At 41.0% G+C, this 26,516-nt stretch overlaps 1 protein-coding gene across 1 annotated transcript; it reads right to left on the bottom strand.

Moving 5' to 3' along the window:
- Positions 1–66: 66 nt before the first annotated feature.
- Positions 67–23,833, bottom strand: LOC139594376 (vitellogenin-2-like). The gene is made up of 35 exons (XM_071436386.1): positions 23,195–23,833; positions 23,060–23,080; positions 22,803–22,954; positions 21,259–21,510; positions 20,588–20,749; positions 20,348–20,496; positions 19,603–19,753; positions 19,336–19,493; positions 19,082–19,247; positions 18,122–18,247; positions 17,564–17,782; positions 16,430–16,647; positions 16,195–16,292; positions 15,810–15,934; positions 15,600–15,701; positions 14,846–14,965; positions 14,571–14,760; positions 12,782–12,875; positions 12,489–12,674; positions 11,816–11,960; positions 11,475–11,697; positions 11,221–11,396; positions 10,054–10,851; positions 9,540–9,593; positions 8,612–8,698; positions 7,378–7,590; positions 7,146–7,288; positions 6,610–6,748; positions 5,987–6,122; positions 5,327–5,513; positions 4,912–5,000; positions 3,755–3,852; positions 2,847–3,006; positions 1,292–1,453; positions 67–401 (listed from the first exon to the last, which is right to left on the bottom strand). The coding sequence occupies exons 1-35, from the start codon at positions 23,262–23,264 to the stop codon at positions 286–288; spliced, it is 5,685 nt and encodes a 1,894-aa protein (XP_071292487.1). The 5' UTR covers positions 23,265–23,833; the 3' UTR covers positions 67–285.
- Positions 23,834–26,516: the final 2,683 nt, after the last annotated feature.

Raw genomic sequence — 26,516 nt, 5'->3', positions numbered from 1 at the left:
GATAAGGATAACCTAATGTAGACCTCTTTCCACCACCAGTGAATAAGGAAACCTTCACAATTTTTTCCATGCATGGATTTATTATGAAATCAGATATTTATGGGCAATCATAACAGTTTCTACAATAATAAAGTTTAATACTTTAAATTACTTGGGAAGAGTCCCCATACAAGATCCTTAAGTACTTAAATTTAGTATCTATTATTCCTTAAGACAAGTTTTTTTACACTACACAATAAAAACATGAAAGTATTTCTGTTTTCTCCTATGCTGCACAGTACAGCTTCATGTGCAGTTTTCATCCTCACAAGTACATGCTATGTGTGCATCAACAGTGTCCTTCATATCCTCTGACTTCTGGTCAAACTTCATCTGCTTGTCTGTCAGGCTGGTGGCTGAATCTGATGGGGAACAAGAATGAAAATTAAACAGTTTACTTCACAAGTAGTTCTGCAAGCTACAGCATTTACCATGCACTAGTTATTAATTACAGCAGGCTTGGCTGTTCCTCACTGATTTACATATTCATATTTGAATATGAAGTCACAAGTCACACAGAGATGTTCCAGGAAATCCACTTCATTAATAAGTCAATTCTACCTTGAAAGCTACTACTTCCATGAAGAATTTTGTTAATGATACATTTAGGAAAGGGTATTACAATCTTTAAGGAAAAAAACTTGGAAAACAGATACAACTCTATGCTCTGTATAATCTATATCTATTTTATCTAATGTCTTATAATCTACAATACATGTATAGAAAATAAATCCTCCTATATCACTGGACCTGTGTGCACACCTGCCCTTCTAGTACAATCCTGTCCACACCTGCCCTTCTAGTACCTAAATCAGCACAGTGGAGTAGGATCACACCCAAAGGCAGTGATATATAAAAAATGCAAGGCAAGGATCCCTGTTTTGGGGTGCTGTTCCTCTATGGCTCAGTCTGCACAGGCTGCAGTACACAGCTTTTCAGCTCAATCACAGCACTGACTGTGCTGCTGTCCTGCCTTTACTTTGCTAGCCCTAAGCACCACGAAGGAGAATTCAGTTTAGCCTTTAAATCCCAGTACAAAGAAAACAATTAAATGTCCAATAGAGAACCATCTCCCTCGCTGAAGGAATATTTGCCTATCAGTAGGACAGGGAAAGGGCTTCAGTCAATAGGGCAGTAAGTCCATGCCTTCCGATGGCCATGCTGCATCCGTGTTTTTCAAGTGGAATAACTAAGTCACAACCTATCGCTACTTTAGCTCAGCTCCTCCCCGGTGGGATGCGCGTTGCCTTACCCGCAGGGACACAGTGGAAGCCCACGGTGACCGGGGCCGTCCTGCTGGGGGAGCAGCCCTTGTTGCAGCGCAGCACGGGCTCCGTGGAGTAGCAGCGGGACTCGACCCCGGCCAGCTGCACCGCCCTCTCCAGCTTCACAAAGGCGTGCCGCAGCTTGCAGGCTGCAACGGGCAGGGGGACAGCTTGGTGACAACGTGACACAGCTCCGCACCCCCCCAGAAGGGCCCATCTGCCAGCGCTGCCCGTCTGCAAACTTCCCTCTGTGACAACTGTGCTTTGATCACGAATGAAGCAGTTTTACTGGCTGATAGGTCTTTCAAATCAGCTTGTTGGATATGGAGCCCTGGAAAGCTAATTTCAAATGCAACTGGTCTGCTTCTAGGTCAGGATATAGAAACATTGTACTTTCTAATAAACATTTTTCAAGGTAAACTGGCTGACTGAATAGCTGTCAAACCACATTTTAAAATGTTGAATGTTCAGCAGTGGGACTAAAGGGGAGACTTCTGACCAAATAAAATTAATCACTAAAGAATTGCATTATTACCAATGTCATCCAGACACAGAACTGGTCTGAGAGAGAGCAACAGTCATTGCTGCCAACAAGTAATATTGATCTCATTTTGGATTCCCAGGACAAGCAGTTACAAGTGAGAAGCTAAACAGACCACAATTTATTCCTCGATATAAATTTTATGTCTTCAAATTCCAGCAGCTTCCACCATATGTTAAATGGAAACAGAATGTGGTCACCACCAGCCATAGGAATATTATTGTGGATGTGCATGTGGACTCCATATCCATCTAAAGCAAGTTTGTTGTCCAGAATTTGTGACAAAAACATGGAAGAGTAACAGCTAATGCTGAGTTAGACATGTAGAAGCCATCTCCAGGGACTGAGGATGTCCTTCCCACAGGACAAGTCTCTGCAGATGCAACCTGCCTGCTCTCCTCAAGCACTGTGGTGTGATGCTGCATCATAACCTCAGCTGAGAGCTGCACACCATAAGATCCTAATCTACTGAAAGACTTAAAATGCAGCTTTTTAATTTCAACCATGTAATTAAGTCCCTGGACTGCTCATCTACTTTGTACATACAAAACATGAATGCTTTGTTTGATAGGTTGCACTGGTTCAAAAACCAGGTGGTCAGCCCTGGTAATAACTACTAATCCCTATCAGATTTTTGATGGACTAATTGCTGAAAATTGATGTCCAGAAAATGGGGTTGTGCTTAAATAAAAGCATTGTGTGTGAAGCTTATCCTCTTTCTGATCCTCATCTAAAATACTTCAAAACTGAAATAAAGATTTTGATTCATCTTATTTTTTGAACTACAACTAAGTTGTATATTTTGGCTTGTTTAACCTGTGATTTCTTATTTCTTTCTCAACTTGCAAGTAATTTTAAAACTTAACATATAACTTAATAATGAATCTTCTAATATGCTTTTTATTTCCAAAATATATATGGATTTTTAATTTTCTGAACAGATTCCACATTTCCTGAACAATAGCAGTAATATTATATTAAATTTATTAGAGCTTGCATACCTCCTCTACAAGGCCTTTCTTCCAAAATCCAAGAATGCCCAAAGCTCACTGCATCTTTAGCTATGTATCCGTTGGGCATCCGATATTCCTGTTCACATTCTGCATCGTATTTTCCACACAGTCCACACATTTTCCCTGCCATCCATAAAGCAACTTGGATCTTGGAGGAAAAATAAGCAAGTATTTCAAGTTTACAAAAAAAGTAATACCTTTGGAGCACATTTTTGCTATGCAGGTCCCTTCCAGTGTAAGTTAATGCACAAATATTTAAAATCTCTGATAAGAATTCAAAAGGGTCTGACAGTCAGATGCCAAACTCCTGTGAGGCTGCAGAATCTATAACTGATACAGTCTTTATAACCTACTGTGCCAGTCTAGGATGTTAAGTTATTCATGCTCTAGACTATTATTAATATGCTGAAGCTTTTTTCTGGTGGTTGTTTTGATAGTACAAGAGACAGACATGAAACAGTTTACCAACCCCTTACGTTCCAGCTTCAGGTTAATTCCAGTGCAGACTCTAAACCACTCATTTATCTAACAAGAATGGCTGCATTTTTGCTGTTTTGAAGAATTATACAGCTGTAAGAACAGTGTCAGGAGCTGAAAACTCATTTTTCTTGCAAAGGCACTGCTGACTCAGCATGTGTACGCTCACAGACCCACTTCCCAACACACATCTGTACTGCAAGAACAGAACACTTTTGTTGATCAAAGATTCTCATTTCTCACACCCAGAAATAAAGAGCAGGACTGTGCAATCCTGTAGCATCATCTTCCCTTGGGGTTTTTTGTGCCCTGCACGCACTTGCCTTTGCCACTGTACACCCTTGCCCTCATACACACAGATTTAAGGGAATTCTATGGAAATTCTCAACACTCAATCTTATGAAGAGGAAGAATGATACCCTGAATGTGTATCCATCAAAGTACAGTTTATCAATGCCATAGGCTGGGGCAAGGAGTACAAGCCCTTGATTTTCACTATGGATCCACAGAGAAGCACCTAGAAGGAAAAAAAACAAAACAAAACAAAACCAGACCAAACTTAGCTTCTTTAGGAGAGAAAAAAACAACTGTCAAGCTTCTAAAATGTTCTTTTCTTCAAAATTCCTCAATTACCCTATTCAAGAAACACAAATATAGAAGAAAGCAATGTAGAAATGGGCATATATAGAAAATGGGTGCTTGCAAAAGGATGGAAGAGAATGTTAATGGTCACAGACTTATTAATTTTTTTTAGGTTATTAACATAACCACATTTATGTCTATAAATTATTACTGAGCTGTCTATAGTATCTCTGTAGTTGTGCAGATCAACAAGGGTCTGAGTGCACTGCATTGGAATATGGAAATATGAGGAACACCATGACTGCCACTGGAGCCATTTCTAGCACAACTATCACTTCCCAAGTACATAACAAACAGGACAGAGCTCAGCACTGGTACATGCTAACCCAATTTCAGCAAGATTTAGCCCAATTCATATATTGCAGCTCTTCAGTCAGAATACCCACACTGTATACAGCCCCTGACTACACAGCACAGGATAAAACAAGGTCTTCCTGTACTTTTCACAGAAACAAACTATTCCTGAGAAGAGAGAATCAAGCAGACTGTTTCACCAGCTCTCTATACCTATCCCTGGTAGAATGCAAGCCAAATTTATACCTACAAATCAAATCAGGAAAAACATCAATATACAAGTCACGTGTAGTGGATTTTAGAAAAGCTCTACTTTTTTAATCAAGCAAAATTTGATAGCATAGCCAAAACCCTTCTCAAATTTAGAACTACAACAGGACTTGCAATGATGTACAAAAAGGTGGGATCTTCATGCTAATTATGTCTTGCTTATTTAGGCTACTTCAAGATCTTCACACTCTAATCAATCTTTTTAAGTGTCCCTCTGCAAGTGAGTAAAGTACATATTACATATTACCTTAAAACCAAAGAAACACGGATTGAATACAAACTGATCAAATCTCCTTCACAGATTCCTTCTCTTTCCTCCTTTCTCCCAAAACACAAGTGAAAATGGAGCAGCATGTGCTGCATCACTCACCAGCAGATGTCAAGGACACGTTTGCTGGGCTCTCAGCCCCGTCCACCAGCAGCTTCACGCGTCCGTCGGCAGGGCGCATATCGACCTCACTGCAAGGACAAGAGAGCTCACACCCTGCCTGTGCCACCTTCACACACTCATAGTGACAGGGACAACTTCCTGCTCACTAGATACCACTGCTCAGAGCACAAGCTCATTTCAAATGCTTAAATTACATCAGGAGTACTCTTGTCACCTAAGATGCAGGATAAGAGAACCAGCATCATGTTCAATATGCATGGAAAATAAATAAGAGGAGTGCTGAAGCCCCACGGGCTGCTGGCCATTGCAGGAAAGCTCAGATTGGAGCTCCTCTCACGCTAAATGTGGGCAATGAGGTCCCTCATGCTCCCAGGATGTGGCAGAAGTTACTTACTGATTGCCAAGCTTGATGTTGATTACTTTCAGGCTCACAGCTTCTTCTGCATTCTTCATCATCACCAGGAACTTCAGGTCAGAGCTGCAATCCTGAGCCAAGATGTGGTAGCAGTCTGCTGGCATTGTGTAGTTAAACCGAACTTCATTAAAAGTTGAGACCTTGTTGTAGGAAACTGAGCATTGAGCTGGTTTAAAAAAACAAACAAACAAACAAAAAAAAAAACCAAAAAAAACCCAGTGAGTTTTTTTGTTTTCCATGAGAGAAAGCCACTAAGTTGTGTGGTTTGTTTCTAGTGCCATATTATTTTAGCTTTATATTTGTTTCATTATGTGATATTTTCATATGGTTCAGAGGGACTTTTGGCTAGTAAGCACCCATAAAATCTTAAAAAAGGCATATAAAATGTGTTCTTCTATATAACAAAAAAATTGTCAGAAATTTAAAATTTTATCAATTCAAATAATTGGTATCTTGATCCCTGAAATGCTGATGATTTCTGTTCTACATGCACAGTATTTTCTCTCAGTTGAACCATCCTCACATTATTACAGAACATTTCCTAATAACTCAGATAAACAATGCCAGAAAAATTTACAAGGTGTCCAAATAAATTGTGAGACTGAAGTTGTCATGCTTCTGAACCCAATTAGATCTGACCTTTCAAATTCTCGAGCACTGCAGAAGGGGCTTTAGCAAAGACATTCCAGCTGGGAGGCTGCAGCTCTGACGTTGATGTCCTTGGCCCTACAGGGAGGGACAGGGGAAGCCTCATGGCTTTTTCATAGAGGGTAACCTGAAAAGGAATTCAAAAGCACATCAAAATGTATCTGTGCCAGCAAACAGCTAGCACAAAATTTTTTCCTATTTCTTCTACTTTCATTGCAAAGTCTTTATGTGAACATAACTCATCTGACTCATTGTGCATGAGGTTTTTGCTTTTGTTCAGTTTTCTTTCATGGTGTGAGAGAAGTCATTCAGGTATTGTTTGGGAGAGAATGAATTACTCCCTTTCAAAGGTGATGAGGTGAACACTTATGGAGGTACTACAGATGGAAACTCATGTCATCATGAGTACCCACATCTCTCTCCATGAAAAGAATCACTATATAGACATGCCTTTATGAAATATTGCAATGACAGAAATATATAAAAGTAATTTTCATCATTTGCACCCAAACTGACTTAATTTTTCTTTCTCAGAACTAACCCACTGTAATTAAACAGTCACACTTTTCTACTAGGAATAAGATAGAAGAGTGATAAAAATATTTCATAATTACATCAGGAAGCTTGATAACAACATCACAAGTCCTTGGAGAAGTTAGAGCCACGATCAGCCTGGCTTGTCGAGAAGGATTCTTCTCTGCTTTTTCAGAGAACCCCAGCATAAATGCAGCCCCAGGGACAAACTTGTAAAACCTTCAAAAGTTCAAATCAGAAAGATTTAGTGAGATGGAGAAAAAAAAGGCTGTACACATCCCAGCTAGATTGTATCACACCAGTGTGTAAGCAGCATAATAGTCTGCAGGATCCCTGGTAATGTCCTCACACCCACTCTCTGCTCTGCTGTTCAAGTGTTCAGTGAAAGGAAGGATCTGTTCCTCAGTTTTCAGCAGTTATGACAAATATCAAGAGTTACTGTACATTAAAATAAGATGTAATCCCTCTCAGCTTTTTTGTCCAAAGGCAGTACTTGCACAGATCAGAGAATAAAGTATCAGCCAGTACTTAAGCCACTAGAACCTTGTGTGCAGATGCTGATTTTTCCCAGTTGACCAGCATTGTTAACAAGTGTCACTGAAGATTCAATTCTCACCATTCTGCTACGGATCTGATACTGGAAGGAACTTTAGGCCACTCCAGTTTCACTTGTACAGCAGGGTGGGCAGCAAACTGCCCAGTTACCAGCTCAGATGAAACCTTGTAGTCCTGGCAATTCCGTCCCCATTTCAGGTAGGCCTGTGATGGAGGGACAATGGTTCATTTTTTAGTGCCTGGAGCATTCCTGTGATGCATACAGAGCTGTACAAACCAGTTTTGACCCTTACCTTTGCCTTGTGAGCATTGTGGACTGAAGCATCAGCACAGAGCTTCCACTTGCTTGAATCTGTGAGGTTGGACACAAATACCTGCACCCGAGGCTTAATGGAGTCAATATCAGCATATACCACGAGCTGGAGGCCTCCTATCTTCTTATCATCACGGATGCCATGCAGGAAAACTGCTAACACTGGGGTTTGAACATCTCCCAAAAACTTGGGCTAAGAGGAAGGGGGAGAAGGCATGCAAAACATATAATTATAGATGAGTTACCATGGAACATTTTAGATGCAAGATCTAGATGGATAAATGAAAAAATAACTGAACCACAAATATATACCAGCATATGTATCACACATATATACATGCCTATAAAACCTCATGCATATGTCTTTAATGTGCACGTGCCTCTGCATGCCAGATGGCTTTAGTGTTTTTAGGAGCCAAAATTTGTGCCATTTCCTGAGCTACAGCTGATACCATGGAAATAGTCATATAATTAAAACACAGTAATGACTGTACGATTTGGGCTTCATTGTTAGTATCCAGCCTGTGAATGAAAGCAAGTGGTTCAGTTTGAACATCAGTTGTCAGTGGTATGCATCACTCATTCCCACAGCAGAAACATCCCCCACTCATCTCCTCTTGTTTATCTGTCTGGGTCCTGTGCTGGCTTTCTGCTCATACTTGGGCTGTGAGTTCTGTGGAGCAGTCAGGTTTTGTGTTTGCACAGCAACTCAGCACAGAATATAATCCAGGACATATTCTCCAACATCCAGAACCCCTTCCCTTGGAGAACAGCCTTAAGTGCATCATGACCTTCAGTATCTTCACTCCATCATTCTCAAGCCTGCACCCATCTGCTGGTGGTGAGGAGCCCAGGTGCTCCATGCCCCCTCTGGAACATGCCTTCTGCTACCACCAATGTCCTCACATGGCACTGCAGCACCTCAATCTCCCTCCAGGTTGCAGAGGTCACAAAATGAGTCTCTGCAGGCATCTGTTGGGTGGGATTTCCATGAGGGAAGGGTTGTGATGCAAGTTAAGAAGGATCCTCACTGCTGAGGAAAGTGCATGTGGGAGCTATGGTGCACGTCTTGACTGATACCTGAGACTCAAGAGGTTGGCATTTCTCCCTTCCCATGATTATTGTAGTTATTACTGTATACAATTACTGTCAGTGCACAGCCACTCTGACATTATTCCAAGCTCTCAAAACCCCCTAAAAATGATGCAACTAACCCATGACGCTCGAGATGTGGCATGACTGGATCTGGCAGAGGAATGTGAGCTGTCAGTTTGGTCTTCTGGGAGTTTTCCTTTTGGGAACTGCAAAAGAACCCCAAAAAACCCAAAAAAATCAAACCACAACAGGCTCAAGAGGGTAACTTTAAAGCATGCATGAAGAAATTGCACGAGGCAGTCCTGAACAATACTCTCTCTCATGGCACTTGGCTTTGTCCTGCTTGCTATGTAGGATCTAACTCTGAAAAATTTTGTTTCCCCCAACATATTTGACTCTTCACAGTCCATAAGGACCATGAAGAGATGAGAATTCCCTGTATGAAAAAACAATAGACCAAAGCAAGTCAGATTTAATCAGCTTCTCACTTCAATATGAAAGACCAGAAATTCTGCACAGGCCTGATGAGCTGAATGGACCAACTGAATGGAAAGGAGCATCTGAGTGGACACACATTGCTCAAATGTTACTTTTTGAGGAGCACTAGTGCCAAGTACACTGCTCTGGCTGGCTCATGTCCTAGTAAGAATCTGCTCAACCAAAATACTATAAAATAAGGTATCCTCCTACATTTGTCCACATCACTACCCTCATGTATGTGCAGTGATTCCAACCCAAGAAAACAGGTGATCAAAGTCAATCAAATGAATCAAGCTTCTGATGGTTCCTTCAAGGTGTGCAGCTCCAATCTGTTTTAGTGCTTTGGAAGAGGCCTTGTAGCTCCTTTGCAGAGCCACAAGTGGCTTCATGTGCGCAGCACAAAAGGGAATACGGCTCTCTGTCTTTACCGATCTCAGAAGAACCACCACAGTTCTAATGTTATCAGTACTGTAATTTTCATCAACAAAGATAACAAGTTGCCATTAAAATATCCATTTGACTCTTGACAGATTCCATAGTTCTTTTAGTGAGGAAAGAAAAACTCACCTCTTCTTGTTTGTGTGCTGATTTAAAGCGGTACTGATAAATCTCATGAGCTTCCTTTGAAAATGACAAAAACAAGAAAATTAGAAGTTTCAGAGGAAAAGAAATGCTGCAATTATATGAAAATCTAAGAAATTAAATAAGAAATTTACTGATTATCATTCATACATAGTGCTGTATGCTTAGTCACAAGAACATAATGCAAGATGAAGTAATTTATATAGAGCATTAATGTTTCTACCGCAAAATTAAGACAGAAATATGCAATGTTTATGGACAGCAAATTGTCAAAAACCCCATTTCCTGACAGTAACAAAATTTTTGACAAACTTGTGAAAACTTTTGAGCTGAAGTAGACATATGTGCCAATGATTGCAGGTGTGTTTGTAGAATAAATTTTTCAATTTTATGTTGCTGAAATCTACTGAGCAGCTCCTAATGTCCTGACTTGTCATGCAAAGCCAGCCACCATCAGGAGCATGATTAGTAGCATCAGTTGATTTACTGACAAAATTACCCATATTTTGGAATATGCACTGCTGCTGCTGCTGCTATCCAGATGTCCTGAATGATGTTCATGGCTGTGGTGGCTCAGTGACTCACTGCTGCTGCTGCTGCCATTCACATGCCTCGAGTGATGCCCATGGCTGTGATGACTTGATGACTTCCTGCTGCTGCTACTACTACTACTGCTGCTGCTGCTTTTGCTGCTGCTACTACTGCTGCTGCTGCTTCTACTGCTGCTGCTGCTCTTGCTACTTCTGTCACTGCTGCTGCTGCTACTGCTCTTGCTGCTACTACTGCTGCTACTGCTCTTGCTACTGCTGCTGCTGCTACTACTGCTGCTCTTGCTGCTCCTGCTGCTGCTGCTACTACTCTTGCTACTTCTGTCACTGCTGCTGCTGCTGCTACTGCTACTCTTGCTGCTGCTACTGCTACTCTTGCTGCTTTTACCACTGCTGCTACTGCTACTCTTGCTGCTTTTGCCACTGCTGCTGCTGCTGCTCTTGCCACTGCTACTGCTCTTGCTACTTCTCTCACTGCTGCTACTGCTACTCTTGCTGTTACTTCTGCCACTGCTGCTCTTGCTGCTTGCATCTTTGTTTCTTGCTTGCTCTTCTTGATTATTCTCATCTTCATCACCAGCCTCTTTACGACGAGGAGAAACAGCAGATGATGAGGAAGAGGAGACAGCTGAGGAGGCAGAAGATGAGCTGGAGGGATGTTTTGTGTCAGGGTCTGCCCCAAGCTCTGTAAGCACAGTGTTTTCTTTCTTTGGAGGTCGCTTCTTCTGGTGTCGTGTTTTATTTGCAATCTGCAAACACAGTCCAAGAGGTGCAAAAGAGAGAATACATCTGGTCCTGTTTTTACAAAGTAAAACTTCTGTGGGTGTCAGAGAAAGCTGGGTTCTCACACCGGCTTTTCAAGGAAAAACCACCTCCCTGCCTCACTCACAGCAGAAGATGCAGAATTCCCTCAGATCCACTCCATCCAGCTGAAACCCAGCCCAGCCCAGCCCACCTTGCTGGATGCACCCCACAGGAGCAATACCTCAGCCTGGGGCACTGGCACCTTCCAAAACAGCCCCAGCCTTTCTTTGCCATGCCAGTTTCCCACACTGTACTTCTAATTCTTGCCCTTATTTAGGGGAAAATGTTCCCCACTGCCGTACTCAGTCACTTGCCTTGAACACATTGTCAATGCCTAGAATCTTCTTCAGTTTAGCTTGGATGTCCCCATACAGAGATGATTCACCCTCTTCCTCCGACTCGGCGTTTACTTCATTAATTATTTTGGAAGCTGCTCTGGATCCTGCCTGAATCTCCAGCTGAATTTTGTCAATATCAGCATCTGTTTCAACTACACACCAATTGCACACGTTAGAGAGTTAGACTGCTTCAAATAGCACTGACAAGCCCAAGATGCTCAGTATTTTACCTGGGATCAAGACTATTTTAGCTTCGTGCTCTCCGATGAGTCTGTGCAAATAGGTGTTTTTCAGGAAGCTGGCATCTCGTGACCTTCTGGCAAAGCAGAGCTGACAGCCAAGGTGATGCAGCTTGACACAAACATCTCGTTTATGAGCTTTCCTGCCCGTGACGGGGCCAAGATCCTCTAGAGAGCCATAGGCACGTTTCCTTGAGGCGCTGTCAGCTTCCGGCTGCGTTAGAGATGAGGATGTGAGTGCCACTGGGAGTGTGTCACAGGCAAGGGTGAAACTACAGACATCCAGTGCAGAGAGAGTGAATAGTACTGGATAAGCCAAAAAAATAGGTTACCTTTGTGAAATCTTCACTGGAAGCTCTGTCTGATGGTTTGAAAGGTTCTTCCACAATATTTGATGAAGCATCTCCTGGGAGAATTGCAGTTCTCTTTTCAACACCTAGCTCCCCTAAATTTCTTGATACAGCAAAAGCCTTATGTCTGTTGAGATATATGCAAAAACCAGTGAATTATTCCAACCCCTTGTCTTTGGATTAATACATCCTTGTAAGTATCATGTGACAGCACAGAAGTAAGATTTTTGAACACAGAGATTATATATGAATTTAGAAATATAAACACTATTTAAAACAAAAAGAGTTCATGACAAATATAATTTTCTTATATTGCAGGAAGTTTTCAAAGTCTGGATAAATTTCAACAGAATTTCCAAAACATCAAAAATATTCCTTCAAGCACATAAATCAAAATCCTTAAAAGACAATAAAATAATAAAAAATATTAACACAAAACAATAAACAACTTAATATAAAAATTACACTGCTGAATAATTCAGATCTCTTCTGATTTTTAGCTACTGTATTTGTCTTCTTTGTGCTTTATCCCAAAGGTTCTGCTACACACTGAAGAGCCACTCTGCCTCTCTAGAGACCTCTGTGGGAGGTCAGTTAATAGTGAACTTTGTCAGGCTTCAGCAACACAAAATATTCTGAAGTAATGCTACTGTACCTTCCAACCACTAGCTCAGTTTCCTCATGGCATGGATTTGTTTCAATCTTAATATTTTTCAGCTTCATGTCTATCTTGGCATCAAACTTAATTGGCACTTTTGTCAGGACCTTGCCTTGAATTTCCACAGCTTGTTGGAAGTATTCTGTGTTGACACCCATTGTTGCAAATTTCTGTATGTATAAGCTGAAACAGAGTGCAGCAGTCAGGTGTAAGGAAGGTGCTCTTTTCACCCACGTGGTTCTTCCCTTAAAAACCTCCTTGACATGGAAAGCCCCAGAAACCTGCCATACCTGGGGTTTATGTCAGAACGAATCTGCACCGTGGATTCGAGCAACTGTGAAGGTCTAAAATCTCCAGTTAAAGGGGGAGATATCTTTCCATCAACTGCAAATGCAAGAACAATATGTAAACATTGTAAAAATGAAAGAAAGGAGTCGAACATAAGCAGTTTCTAGTAGGAGGTAGTGTTTTTGTTAGTACAGGAAATACGGCTGGAAAACAAGACAGACTTTGGGGTACATGAGACCTTTCATGATTCTGAAGAATACTGAAAATGCAGAGGAAGCTTGTTATGTAGGCAAAGGCTCAGATGCAACATATTGAAAATGGAAATAAAAAATATACTAAGGAAATGAAGAGCTGACCCAAATTGAAAATTTGATAATTAGTGTAACATTAAAATTTCAGAAACATGGGGAGTCAGAAGACAGAGCAAATACAGAGAACAAGGCTAAACAACCTCTGATCTCCAATCTTTCCTCACATCAAGTGTGAGCATCTTGTACTGTGGAACCAAAACTGGACATTCTACTCCAGATACAGCTTCAAATGTGCTAAATAGAGAAGGAAATCATTGTCACACTGGCTCTGCTCTTGCTTCTCCAGCCCATGACACAGCTGGCCTTTATCACCACATGAGCACACTGCCAGGTTGTACCAGGTTGTCCTGCCCTTACTGCATAACTGCTCTCTGTCTCGGTGATGCCCAGCCTATACACTTGGGTTACTCCACTCCAGGTGAAGGACTTTGCATTGCCTTGGTCAAATTTCACCCCACTTCTTTCAGGCCATCCTCTCCAGCCTGTTAAGCTGACTGTCAGTGGCAGCCTGACCCCCTCAGAGCAGCAGCTGCTCCCACCAGCTCAGTGTTAATATCGACACAGAAATCCTGAGGGTGCCTTCTTTTACCAAGTTTGAATTTTAAAAGAAGACAATTAACAAGTGCCAATGGCAGAGGAAGGTTTCTTGTAACAAGTCACCAATTATATTTTCAGCTGTTGACTACCCTTGGAGACCAGCAGTCCAGACAACCTTCGTTCATTTTGCAGCCCATCCATCCAATCCATACCTCCCAAACATGGCTACAAGGTTGTTATTGAAAAAAATAATAAAAACACACAGAAGACACAGAGAAGGGGCAGATCTGCAAAGTTACTAAAGAAAACTAACAAGCCAAAAACCAGCAAAGAGTGGGTATGTGGGAGAGCACAAGCACATGTTCATCACCCTTCATTCCTTACATGGTGTCAGCAGATATTAGAGTCAGTCTTGCCTAATTTAAGTCTGCTGCACAGCTCACAGTGTGATCACTGAATTAACTTCTTGATGAGGATTAGCACTTGCATATTTGTTCTTTTAAAAGAGAGCTCCAGTCTCTTTTCACAAGCCCTCTTCTCTTCCTCCTTCTTAATGCTACTAACAGTGCACTTTTGATTGTTTTCTATTTTCTTCTCTTTTAAAATCAACATTGAATCCTCCTTAGCTTGTGTGTGCACCTCTCAGGAACCACCCCCTTCTACCCATGTCTGCATCAGCTCCCCAGGCAGCTCTTGTGGTTTTTTGGCTTTGAATGTTGTGGCCTCTCTCTCTCTCTGATTTCCCAGGTTCTCATCTCACCTCTTCTGTCTTCAATCCATTCAAAGACAATGCACAAACCAGAGCATCCAGCTTCTCTTCAAACATCTTCACTGCCCCACTCTCCAATCCCAAAACCAGCTCTTTTTCTAACCTCCTGGCTCTCCACTCCTTTCTCCAGCCTCGCCCAGGCCCCGTCCCTCCCATGCCCCGCTCAGAGCTCACCGCTGGCAGCAGCCCTGGCCAGGGCCGTGCTGTAGGAGCTGTACTCCAGGGGCAGCCCGGTGGCGGTGGGGACGATGTAGCGCAGCTCTCCCAGCCACAGCGGCTGCGTCCATTGCGCCGCGGTGCCCGCGCGCAGCTGGGCTGCCACTCTCCTCAGCAGCGTGCTCCTGGCTGCAGGCTCCAGCACTGCCTGCGGGAAAACAGGGAGCCAGCACGTGGGCATGGGGAGCTGGAACGCTGGCCAGCATCGCAAAGAGAGCGGGGGACCCTGGTACCTTCACCGCCTGCTGTAGCACTTCCTTGTTGATGTTGATGTAGGCCAGCTCTTGGCCAAAGAGTTTAAAGTAGGCTGATATCAAGGGGGTTTCTGTTGGCAGCTCCTTCCATCCCAGCAGCTGGGGAACAGATAAAGAGACAAGCAAAGTTTCTTAATGGAACACTTCATAAATGATAATTAATCCTAAATCACCCATACCTAAACCTGTCACTGACCAAGCTGCCCTTTTCCTTTGTAAGATTTCCAATTGTAAATAGCATGATGGCACTAATTCACACTTTCTTCCACCATTGAGAGGCCCACAAAAGTTTGGTATCCCAATACAATAACATTTATACACAGAGTCTGAGCCATTAGTACCACTAAACCCAGTTTGAAAGCCCTGCAAAAAATAATTTTTCTCTTGAAGACAAAGGCGTATTCTTGTAAACTAGGTGAGGTAGATGAAGGGAGGGAGTAGGAATGCTGCCAGGCATGTGACATAGTGTGCTGCAATGCCTGCTACTCCCTTCCCTCCTGTGCTCCTCCTGCAGCCATCTCTGAGGTGGAGAGGAGGCAGAGCCAGAGCAAAAACTGGCAGAAGCTATTGCAGCCATGGCAAACGTCCCCTGCAGTCCCCACTGCACATCTCTCATTCACAGACATACTTGAGCTGACTCCTTTAACCTCCTGACACAAGGCTTAGCTAGAGTGAGAAGCATCACCAATGCCCCTTCACATAACCTACATGTTGTATTACTGAAAATACCTACAGCTTTTCCAATCTCCTTTATCTTTTTGTATGTGGAATATTCAGCAAATGGGATATTTCGTTTCATGATGACATCTGTGAGGCCTTCCACACGGACACCAGCCTACCAAAACAGCACGAGAAGGAGCAGTCTGAAACATGCTTAGAGAAGTAACTTTGTGAGCAGTTTTAATTTTAATTTTATTTATTATTGATTGAGGTATATATTTACCTCCACTAAATCAGCCACCGACCCTGCAGAATATGCCATCAGTTTGGAAATTATTGCTGACGGGAACATCGTTCCTGGGCTGTTCATAACAAGGACATCTCCAGCAGCACCAATTTTATAGTTATCTATGGCAGAAGAAAACAAGATACATCTTTTTTCTAACCATTCTGTTTATCATTCAAGATAACACTACCAACTTTAAGATATATCATTACATAAACTCTAACTGTTTAGGCAGAAATTATTAAATGGCCACTCTAAACACACGAGTCTCACATTTAATTTCTCACTGAAATAAAGAATGCCATTTTTCTCCAAAGGACTTAATATTTTAGGAATGGATTTCTGAAGTGAAAGTTTCCTGATCACTGAAACATTTACTCACCAAAGTAACCACCAACACGTATGACCTTGCTGTAGCGATAGCTCAGCCTGTCCAATTTGGGGGCCAGCAGCTTAAGGGCAATATTGCAAGCTGAAGATCTAAACAAAATGAGAAAGATAATAGTGTCCAGAAACAAGCTGCATCCTGTCAGTAAATAAACTGACCTCAGTTGTCAGCACATGCAGAAGATCATAATTTGCTGAAGAGCACCTGCTTTGTTCTGGTCTCTACTCACATGTTGTACGTGTATGGCAACCTGCTCTTGGACAAAGCCTTCATGTGGGAATACACAAAACTGGCCACTTGCAAATTGCTCTCCTTCATGGCCACGTTGGCAATGGTTGTTATCAAGGGAAGGGCAGGCCTTGTTTCAAAGATAACAGCACAAGCCATCATCCGCACTTCGGGGGAAAGCGACTCATCAGCGAGGATCTGGATGAGATATCCCTGCACCTGCACAGACAAAACAGGGTCTGGAATTACCAATAACTGAAACCATTTTGCAAACTGGATCCACACCTAACCCACAGAAAATACGGGAGAGGGGATCATTAGCCCTGCAGAAAAGTTGCCTGATCTTTTTTACTGCAGGGTTCCACATAACTTTACTAATATAACTGAAGGGGCCATGGTGGAACAGCCCCATGAAACCACTGAAATGGAAATAAGTGTCCATCGATCAAGCCACAACAATCCAAAAGGCATCAGCATTGCTTTGTGTGTTACTGATATTCAAATATCAGTGAACATCTTTGGAAGAAAAAAATGTAGATAATAAGACAGATTCATTGTTTGAAGTAACTCCACTGACTCAGTGAGCATACTTCACTATTTTAGACCAGTTTTAAAAGGGTTCAGCAGTTCACCAAAGACAGTCTGAGTGAATGGTTTCTCATATAGGTCCCATACCTAAACCACCTGAACGTTTTCCCTACACTTTCTGTGACACCAACCTCAGTGTGGGGTCAGTGGTGACTCACCCAGCCTCAAGGGAAGGGTCTAAAAGAGGCAGAGCAATGCTGACATTTGGCCCAGGAGTTTAAGAGAAAGTGTGTCTCCTCCTTATTACAGAGGCAATTAAAATTATATGTCTGACTTTTTGGTGGCTAAGTGTCCACTACCTATAACTAGCAGAGGACTTAGTTGGTTACAACAGATGATAAAAGCAACACTGCTGGAAGATTCCTACTGACTAATTATCATTACATATTAGCAGAAAACATCAGCTAAATGTAACTGTGTAATATTGTTCTTTAAAATAATCTTTTTTTGAAAAAACTGAATCCACACACGATACCATTAAAACCATTACACTTATGGTACATATTCTAATTCACTAAGTTAAGAAAATCTACCGGATCCTACATACTGTTTTGCAGTCCTTCCAAGCAATTTTTCTCAAGGCCATTATGGCATCAATCTGAATGTGGATGGGGATATCAGAAGCACTGGATGAAAAGATGGGGAGGAACTTGAGAATGCGCTTGATGCTGGCTGGTTCTCCCATGTTGCCAATGCACTTCAGAGCCAATTTCATTTTGTCCTCACGGCCCCTGCTGATTGCTTCGTCTGCCAGGTCATGGATGGGCTGCAAACAAAGCACAGCTCAGTCTTCTCACTCTAATCTAAAGACTGTCCACAGTGTCCCCCTTACCCACTGAAAAGCCTACCACAATAACTAGTTTGATAAAAATCACTCAATGGTGGTTTCTCTCAGGATTTTATCCTTGCAATGTGAAAACCATATTTTCAATGATGAAGCAAATGATTACATTGACAAAATTATTTGATGCCTTTGTTCTGAAGCAAACCTACAAAATGTGTATTTATATTTCCAGTCACCCTTTTTATACTGGATATTAAAAGAATAAAGCTAATGTAATGAACATTACTAAGCCATTAAAAAAAAAGCTTGGCAAAAAGCTACCTGGAGAGCTTCTTTAGGACAAGCTGAGGTCTGAGAACAGTATCTATTCACCACAGAACTGTATCCCAAGCTGGCAAGTTGTTGAAGCCAGGGATTTTTCTGGATTCGAGAACTTGTCACTAAGTCCTATGAAAAAGAAAAAAAAATAATTTGTCATTTAATACAGTGCTTCACAAAGCTTTCAGAGCAGGAAAATCATCAGATCTTATTTGAAGGGATCAATTTCAGAATGATTACTATTCTTATCTAAACAAATAAAAGTAGGTTGTAGACATTATATTTGGAAGCTTTAGTTAGAAGCTTAATTCCCCACTAGTTTATACACATATAAGCTTACATAGCTACATTTTGATTTTCATCAACTGAACACTGAAAACATTAAGATTATGGATAAACATCAATGTATAAACGGAATACCTCTAGGAAAATGTGCAACTCAATTATATTTATGATGCATTTTCACATCATTTCTGCTTTTTCTGTTTAAGAATATTGGCTAGAGATGGCAAAAATCCTGCTCAGAATTAGTGATTCATTATCGTGTCAACATATTTGATGTTGGCACTAATACTTTTCCTGCAGCATTTTCCACTTCATGGACTAGTTTGTAATTGAAAGAGCTGCTCAAATGACATAACACCCTAATCATCGTTTGTTTCAGAAGAGATTAAAGGGACAAAGTTTTGTCTGTAGAGGGCATGCCATGTGATCCCAGAAAACTAAAATGGGAATTATTCCCAGAAGCTCTTATAAGAAAAGGGCTTTACATCAATATAGAGAAATGAAGACATGGAACTATCCTATAATAAATGCTATGCCAAAAAAAAAATCACAGGTCAATGTTTCCACAAAATTAGTGTACACAAGAGGAGAATCCAGCCTCTAAAGTACTTAATCACAGGTTGCTGATTATCATTCCGTTCATTGTGAGACAGGAAAGATTCACATGGCTTTACTCACTGCTGCTATTGGAACAGTGTGCTCATCAGCTTTTGTGAAATGGAGAGCAAAGGGAACACTCAGAAGAGCCTGAAGGTAGCTGAGGTCATCACTGCGGATTCTGCTCTTAATGAATTTGAGAGATTCTGGGGTGCCCGCCGCAGAGACTGCACTCAGCAGCCATCGCCTGCAAACAGATTTTAAAAATCCTTCATCTTAGCTCCCAGTTGTCACAAAACCAGAAGAATTTCTTACAGGTTGGTACAATGAAATACCTGTAGCGGGGTTTGTCTGAACATTGTCTCCAGATGGATTCAAGGGTGTCAGCGCTTGTCAGCTTGCAGAGCTGGACGAGCTCCAGGAAACGGTATGGGAGATCATCATGGAAATCTTGCTGGTTATTCAGGACTATGTGTTGCAGTGTTTCAATTATCTGTAACAAAACACAAGACAGAGGGCATGCATAATTACAGTCTTTGGAATTTATGATCAGGTTTGTTTGGTTTTTTTTTTAATTAGGAAAGAAATTTGGAAAAAAATACCCGTTGCTCAGGGTTTTTGGTCTTGATGAGCTGCACTGACATCTGTGGCAGTACTGCTGGGAACTGGTATTGGAGGCTTCCATAGCTCTGCATGGAGATCTCTGGGGAGCTCCCCCATTCACTCTTCACCTCCAGCAAGGTGAGTTGTTGTCTGTCAAGAGACAGGAGTCACAGGAGAAAGGCATTATCTCCCTTCACCCATGTGCCAATTTTGTTTGTTTGTTCAGTGATACTGTGATGGTAACTGTCTTACTCTTTAAAAAATTTTCTTATCAAAAGAGAACTTTTTGCTAATGAATAAACACTTCTATCTAGAACAAAATGGTATTGGAATTATCTACAATGAAATTGTTTCCGAGGAGAAGCAAAATCACTGTCTGCTGAATGAGAGCTACTGACCTGGTGTAATGAATGATCCTATTTCTACATACACTATCTTCCTCCTGACACTACAAATTAGCTCCTTTTCAGAACAAACAGACCAGTAAACTAGCATTCTTATGGTACAAGTGAACAAAACAGCTTTTCTCCTTTTCTTCCATGCAATTGTAATGCCAGTTTGACCAGGGTACAAATAGAAAATGGTTTGCTGAACTTTTTGGACTGTGGAAACTCTGGTGTGATTACACATCTCCATTTAACTGCTGTGGAGTTCAATTCTCATTTAACTTCAGTTGGGGGTGAAGGGAACTGAGAGAACCTCTAATTATTCTCACTTTGTGAAGCAAGCCCACATCCCACCTACTTTGCTTCCGTGACAGCGACCCCAGTGGGTTCACTGAAGGGTGAGATCTGATACACCTGCTGAGACACAGCCTCTGTGATCAGGGCACCACTGTCTGACTGCTTCAGCTTGTAGGAGAAAGCTGCAGTCCCCTTGATGATCCTTTCTTTCTGTAGGGCGACAGGGAGACCCAAAGCGTGAATAAATGGGAACACAGTGGCCATGTTTGTAATTAGGAAGATCTTTCCACATCTCACATACCGTCATGTCAACAGGGCAGGGATAGATGTAAGCCATTCCAAGACTCTTCACCACTTTTTCCTGGCAATTATTTTGGTCTACAGTTTTGGTCACAGAGACTCGGCTGTTCTTCTTGTCTTCCTGGATGACATACCTTGTATGGCAAACACCTCCAATCCCAGCCTGGCAGATGAATACAGAAAATGAGACTTCCCAATTATGTCAGGATTTCACTGTGTGAGAAGTTTTACTTAATGAAGATTCTCAGTGAAGCTGTTACTATTACATACAATCATTCCTACTGAACCAAATAATAGGCATGTGAGCTATACTCGGTCAGGGGATAGAGTTTAAACTTAAAAAGTAATCAATTAAGATCAACAATTTGCAAATAATATTGATCAAATACCTGTATTACGAAGCCCTATAACAAATAAATTCATGGATAATAATTCTTTTTCTCCAAAGAACTGCATGTTAAGATTTAGACATATGTCTTAGAAAGAATTCAGCCCAGGTAATTTGTTGATCACACATGCACACATTTACTTCTATATGAATGAAAATCACCTTTTTCTTCCTACAAACACACAAAAGTAGATGCAAATAGACAGAAATTCAGAGGAAGACCAGCTAAAGAGAAAAAAACACATTCTTTCTGCAAAACAGTTTTAGAATGGAAAGAAACACACCTCTTGCAATTCATACACATTCTGTGACTTCTTAATGGTTATCTGGATCATGTTCAGTATTCCTCTCACTATGTTAATGCAAGTATCAGGGCAGTTTTCTGGGCCATAAATGTTTCCAACCCGTCCACTGCTGTACTCAAACTTGAAGGGCCGGGTAAGGCATGAGGAAACCATCTGGGTGATTTTGGCAGATCGAGTGAATGGGTCCCTGGGCCAGATGCCATTGTACTCCTCGAGTTGTGGGGAGCGGATCTGGGAGGAAATCAAGATACTTAGGTGAATAAAATCCCTTTGGTACTAAATACACAAACACATTGGAAGAAATTAACATAACCACTAGTGAGATACTCTTTTCTTCCAAATGTAGCCTTAGAAAATCATAGAGCAGTTTATTCTTTTGCCTTGTGTTTACACTATTGTAAAATCAGTGCACATCCTGCCTGCTCAACAGTACTATTTTATCTTACAGAAGCAGTTAACATATCAAATAAAGTCGACCTTTTTGTCAGCCTTAAAATAATATTCTGCTTTAGATTTAGCATTTAAAAAGCTTATACCATTCTAAATGTAAAAAAGATTTGCAGTTTTAGAATGTTTCATTTTAACTTATTCCTATACAACTTTTTTTGGACTAAACAAATTACTATATTTGCTTCACATTTGTTACTTATTTAAATCAACCAAAATATTTTAACAATGAACAATATATTTATAAACACTGAGATACAATGTCAATAAGAAGCAATTTCAATAACTTTGGCAAAGTTACTGCCAGCTTAGGTGCCTCAGAGCACAGGCTGGTGCACACTTTACAAGAATTTCAGGCCCAAGTCCATAGTGTGAAATGCAATCCCTAGCCCCCAGTTTTGAAAGATCTACGGTTCAATACAACCGGTGACAGCTGTCACTGAATTCAGTATTCCAAAAAAACCTCCGATTTGTAACTGAATTAAAGGGGTAAAAGTACATTCCTGAAGCATATTTATTTTGAATTGAGCCAGGTCCTATCACTGCTGACTTCAGCAGAGGCATGATTTCACATGTACAGATCTTTTACAGCATTATTCAAACACTAAACATTACATACTCCTTTTTGATGATTTTCACTTTTTAATCTTATCTTTATCATGAATCACTTTTTATCACTAGCTTTTATCACTTTTTAAGCCTATTTTTATTAGTTGCCTTCATGACAATGATTTTACATACGCAAGTCCTGGCTTCCCACAAGGAGTTCAAAATGCGTGCTAAGACTAGAATCAAATTTTAGAGCAGGTTTAAATGTCTTTAGTTTTCCATTTTCTAGCAAACCCCCAGCAGCTGTATTTACAATAAGTCTTGAGGAACAGCTGCTACAAAACTTCCACAAGCAGCACAGGTAAGTGACTCATCCCTCTGAAACAGCAGCTTACAGCTCATTCTCTGATACCTACAGTGACAAGCCTCCAGTTGTGTTTCCTGCAGCTTTCCTACACCCCACATCAGCCAGATGCAATTAAAACTGTGATTTTAGCTCACTGTTGCACATTTAGGAGGTGCAGTACCTTGAGGAGGTAGCTGTTCTCTGACAGCCCGCTGATCTCTAGTTTGCAGCTCAGGCGCACGCCGGCTTTGGCCAAATTCTTTTCTTGAAGCCCATTCAACACCCAGCCTTCATAACTGTACAAGTAGGTCTTTCTGCTACTGAATCCAGGGTCTGAGGGAAATAATAGCCATTTTCACAATACTTCTAAGCATGTTCTAATAAATAGAAATAACAGCAAATTCACTGAAAGCAGGTTATAGAAGGAAATTTACTTACCGATGTCAAACTTCTGACTACCTACAAAAAGAGATGAAAAACCAGGTAAGTAATGCTCAATCTAGATCCAATCACTGCCACTGAACTTAAGGAAAATTTGGAAAAGAAAGGTGAAGAAGGGATATGTAGCCTTACCTACAAGGGTGAGCACTAGTGCAAGTACGATCCCCCTCATAGCGAAGGCGAATGGGGCTGTGGCAGACATGGTGAGACTTTTATGGAAGGAAGCTCAGGAACACGTGGCTGTATTCTGCTGAATTCTCAAGTTTTTTATCAGTTAATGTAAACACTTCCCTTTTTGCAATCATACTTTCTCTTCAGATGGAATAACAGAAATCAAGTCATACCTTGGCATCTCACAGATTATCTCATAAACCCTTGGCTGAATTGTTTAAAAGTTTCAACTTATCCTAATAAGTTTTTACTAGATCACTTACAATAATTTTACAATAAACACATTACTTAATTTCCTAGGTTGTGTCACAGCTGGCTGCTGATATTTGGTCCTGCCATAGACTAGGTTGATTTTGCCCAGGTTATGCTGACCTGGCACCTGACCCAAACTGTTATCTAATTGATAGCGGCCCAATTAGCAGAGTCAGTATCACACACTGACACTGTTCCTCCCCTTCCCTCACCACTGGCTCCAGCTGCCCCTGCAGTCAGCAGACCAGGACAGATATCCCCTTGCTATTGTACTCCTATGTGCACCAAAGCCCATTTAACAATCTAATGAAAACCTGCATATATGGCATATATATGTATTTATTCAAATACAGCAGAGGATCAGTGTGTCCTTTCAGCTCTGGTCACAATGACCAGGAATATTTTTTAAATGAACAAAGATTTCATAAGCCATTAGTAAATATTTTATCTTTCAAGGTAAATGACAGCCAAATCTGAACAATTAAAAGCCACAGAGACTCCTCCCAGCAAAGCAGGGGGAATGGGAGTGCAGGTCAGCTAGAATTTTTGCATTTCCTAAGGAGTCAGTCCCAAAATGCAGCTGAATCACCTGAACAGGTGCAGGCTTGCAAGCAGCTTCACCATGGATTCACAGTGAGAGCCCAGGCACACATTCACACAGGTGTTCTCTTCTAGAAACCTCAGGAGGAGGCAAGTGGAGATGCACAAAACATGCTTGGCCTGCTTGAGTATGGTGAGGGGCTGGGGGACTGACCAGACCCATTCCTCCCACAAGTGACACAGTCTCCCAAAGCCAGCTGGGTGGCATCTGGATCAGCAATAAAAATGCACAGGGGCTTCTGAGCTGGAGGATGTTTCTGAAGGAGCAACTTAAAGCCCACAATTTATTGTGTTGCCTTAAGTCACACAAAAGCCCTGAATCCCATTCAAATTCAACATCTATGACAAACTGGTTAATCAGACACTTTATTTCTACTCCCACAACTCCTATAGTCATATGATTAACCACAGGAGTGTGCTTTGTGGCAAATGCTATTTTAACACCCACAAATGAACACTTATTTTCTATTTCACAGTTTCTACAGCCTTCCATTAACAAGTGCTGTTCTTGGGTTGCCAGTCCCATAGGCCTTGACTTTTTCAGATTCCATGTGGACTGTAAATCCATCTCAGGCTGTGTGAACTGCCACCCAGCTCACTGCAGAAGACATTTGAGGGATGAAGGGTGGACACTTGCAAGAAATGTCTCATTTCTCATGATTATCAATCTATCTATCTATTTGTGTTCAAGGGAACAAGCATGTTTTGTGCCTCAGGGGACAAGCTCTCTAATACAGTTGTAATTAATTTTTTATTAGTAAATATTTATTTAAAACAAACTTACCTGTTATGCATACCAAATAGTTGCACATCTTGTACAACTCAAAATGTGAATAAAGAAACAAACACTGACAAGTGTGAAAACTACAACAAAATATGAAAATTACAACAAAATATACACCATGGGAGCTTAGGTTTTCATTACTGTGCAGCTTTGTAGGGCATAATGAAAATTAGATATCAGATGTATTTTCTGAAAGCAATAAATAAATCATTGGATAATCTGAACACTTCTTGTGGGGTCAGCTTTTTGACACAACTATGTCAACATTTCATATCTTCTCATCAACTTCTCTTGCAAATCAGAAAAAAATCTAAAACCAAGATATCTCATAAGGCTTCACAGAGAAAAGCTTAGTGATAACTACAAATTAAAAAAAACCCCAAACCTGCATAATAACTAAGCTAATTCAACATGCACATTATTGCCATTATCCTGCCTATCCTTCCATTTTCCTTTCAAGAATAACGTGATTGTATTGGTATTATCTACATATATCAGTTACCTTGACCTGGTTGAAACCTACCTGGACACAGAACAAGCCCTAGAAAATAAATTAAAATACAGTCTGTTTTTTCTTCTATCCTGCTACAAGTGAAGTACAGCATGCCTGCAGAATCTGGTGGAAGTAGCTCTTCAAAGTAGGAAGAAAACAACAGCTGTTTTGTAGGGAGAAGGTTCTCTTAAGAAAAATTTCCATTTATCAGGTTATTTTGCAATACAGTCTGTTACAGGAGCTATATATTGTATAGCCCTCAGCCACTGGGGATGAAAGGGAAAAAAATTAACAGCTCCAACATAATCCTGGAAAGTAAGTACTCAGACCTAATCAGACTGATACTTATGGTAAAAGCATGTTCATCACAGACTGAAAAAGCAGCAATGAATATTGTATTTAAAGATTTCTGAGAAACACGGGAGTTTTAAGAGAACCGCTCATCTTTTCAATACCGTGCATGAGTAGCTAACAATAGCTGTACTGTCATCACTTGCTGAGTGTCTACTTCTTATTCCTTGAGAAGAGCACTCACTGTCTTATCTCAAATGTACACCTATGTGAAGTGATACACCTGTATCACATTCCTGCAGGAAGTCTCCCCTTTGCTCTTCAAGTCTCTGAGTAAGAAAGATTCTGCAGCTGTTTCCAACAGCTCTAAGTACCACAATATCACTCTCTGCAGAATTCATACCATTATTAGCAGTAGTTTCAGATTTAAAATCTTCCCAGACACTGTATATTGAGAAATCCAGAAACTCTGGCTATGTTTTACTTCTTTACACAGACACGACCAAATCTGTACTCCAGACTTCCAGAACAAGTCTGAGGCCAGCTCAGGACTCAACTGCATACACCCTTCTAGCACAGTTAGTTCTTCCATGGAGACAGTCACACATATTTCCACTTCTATAAGAATGGCTATATAACTCTAAAGCAAAAAATTAGTACAAAATGCTTATTAATTGCTAATCACTCAGTAGACAGAAACAAGAGTTTAAATAGGTTATTTTGTTCTTCAAGGTATTATTATCCCAAAAGTTACTTTAAAGAAAACCAGGCTGAAGAAGGAAGGCTCAAGTAAAGCAAACACAATTAACAGTCACAGTAGGGCACCCACGAGCACACAATGGAACAGCAGCAGCCCCTGGTGG

The sequence above is a fragment of the Agelaius tricolor genome, unplaced genomic scaffold (assembly GCF_023055355.1).
Source record: "Agelaius tricolor isolate 1412-34295 unplaced genomic scaffold, bAgeTri1.0.p SCAF_11, whole genome shotgun sequence".
Lineage (NCBI taxonomy): Eukaryota > Metazoa > Chordata > Aves > Passeriformes > Icteridae > Agelaius > Agelaius tricolor.
Note: the sequence above shows the minus strand (reverse complement) of the source record. Positions and strands in the feature narration are given on the sequence as shown.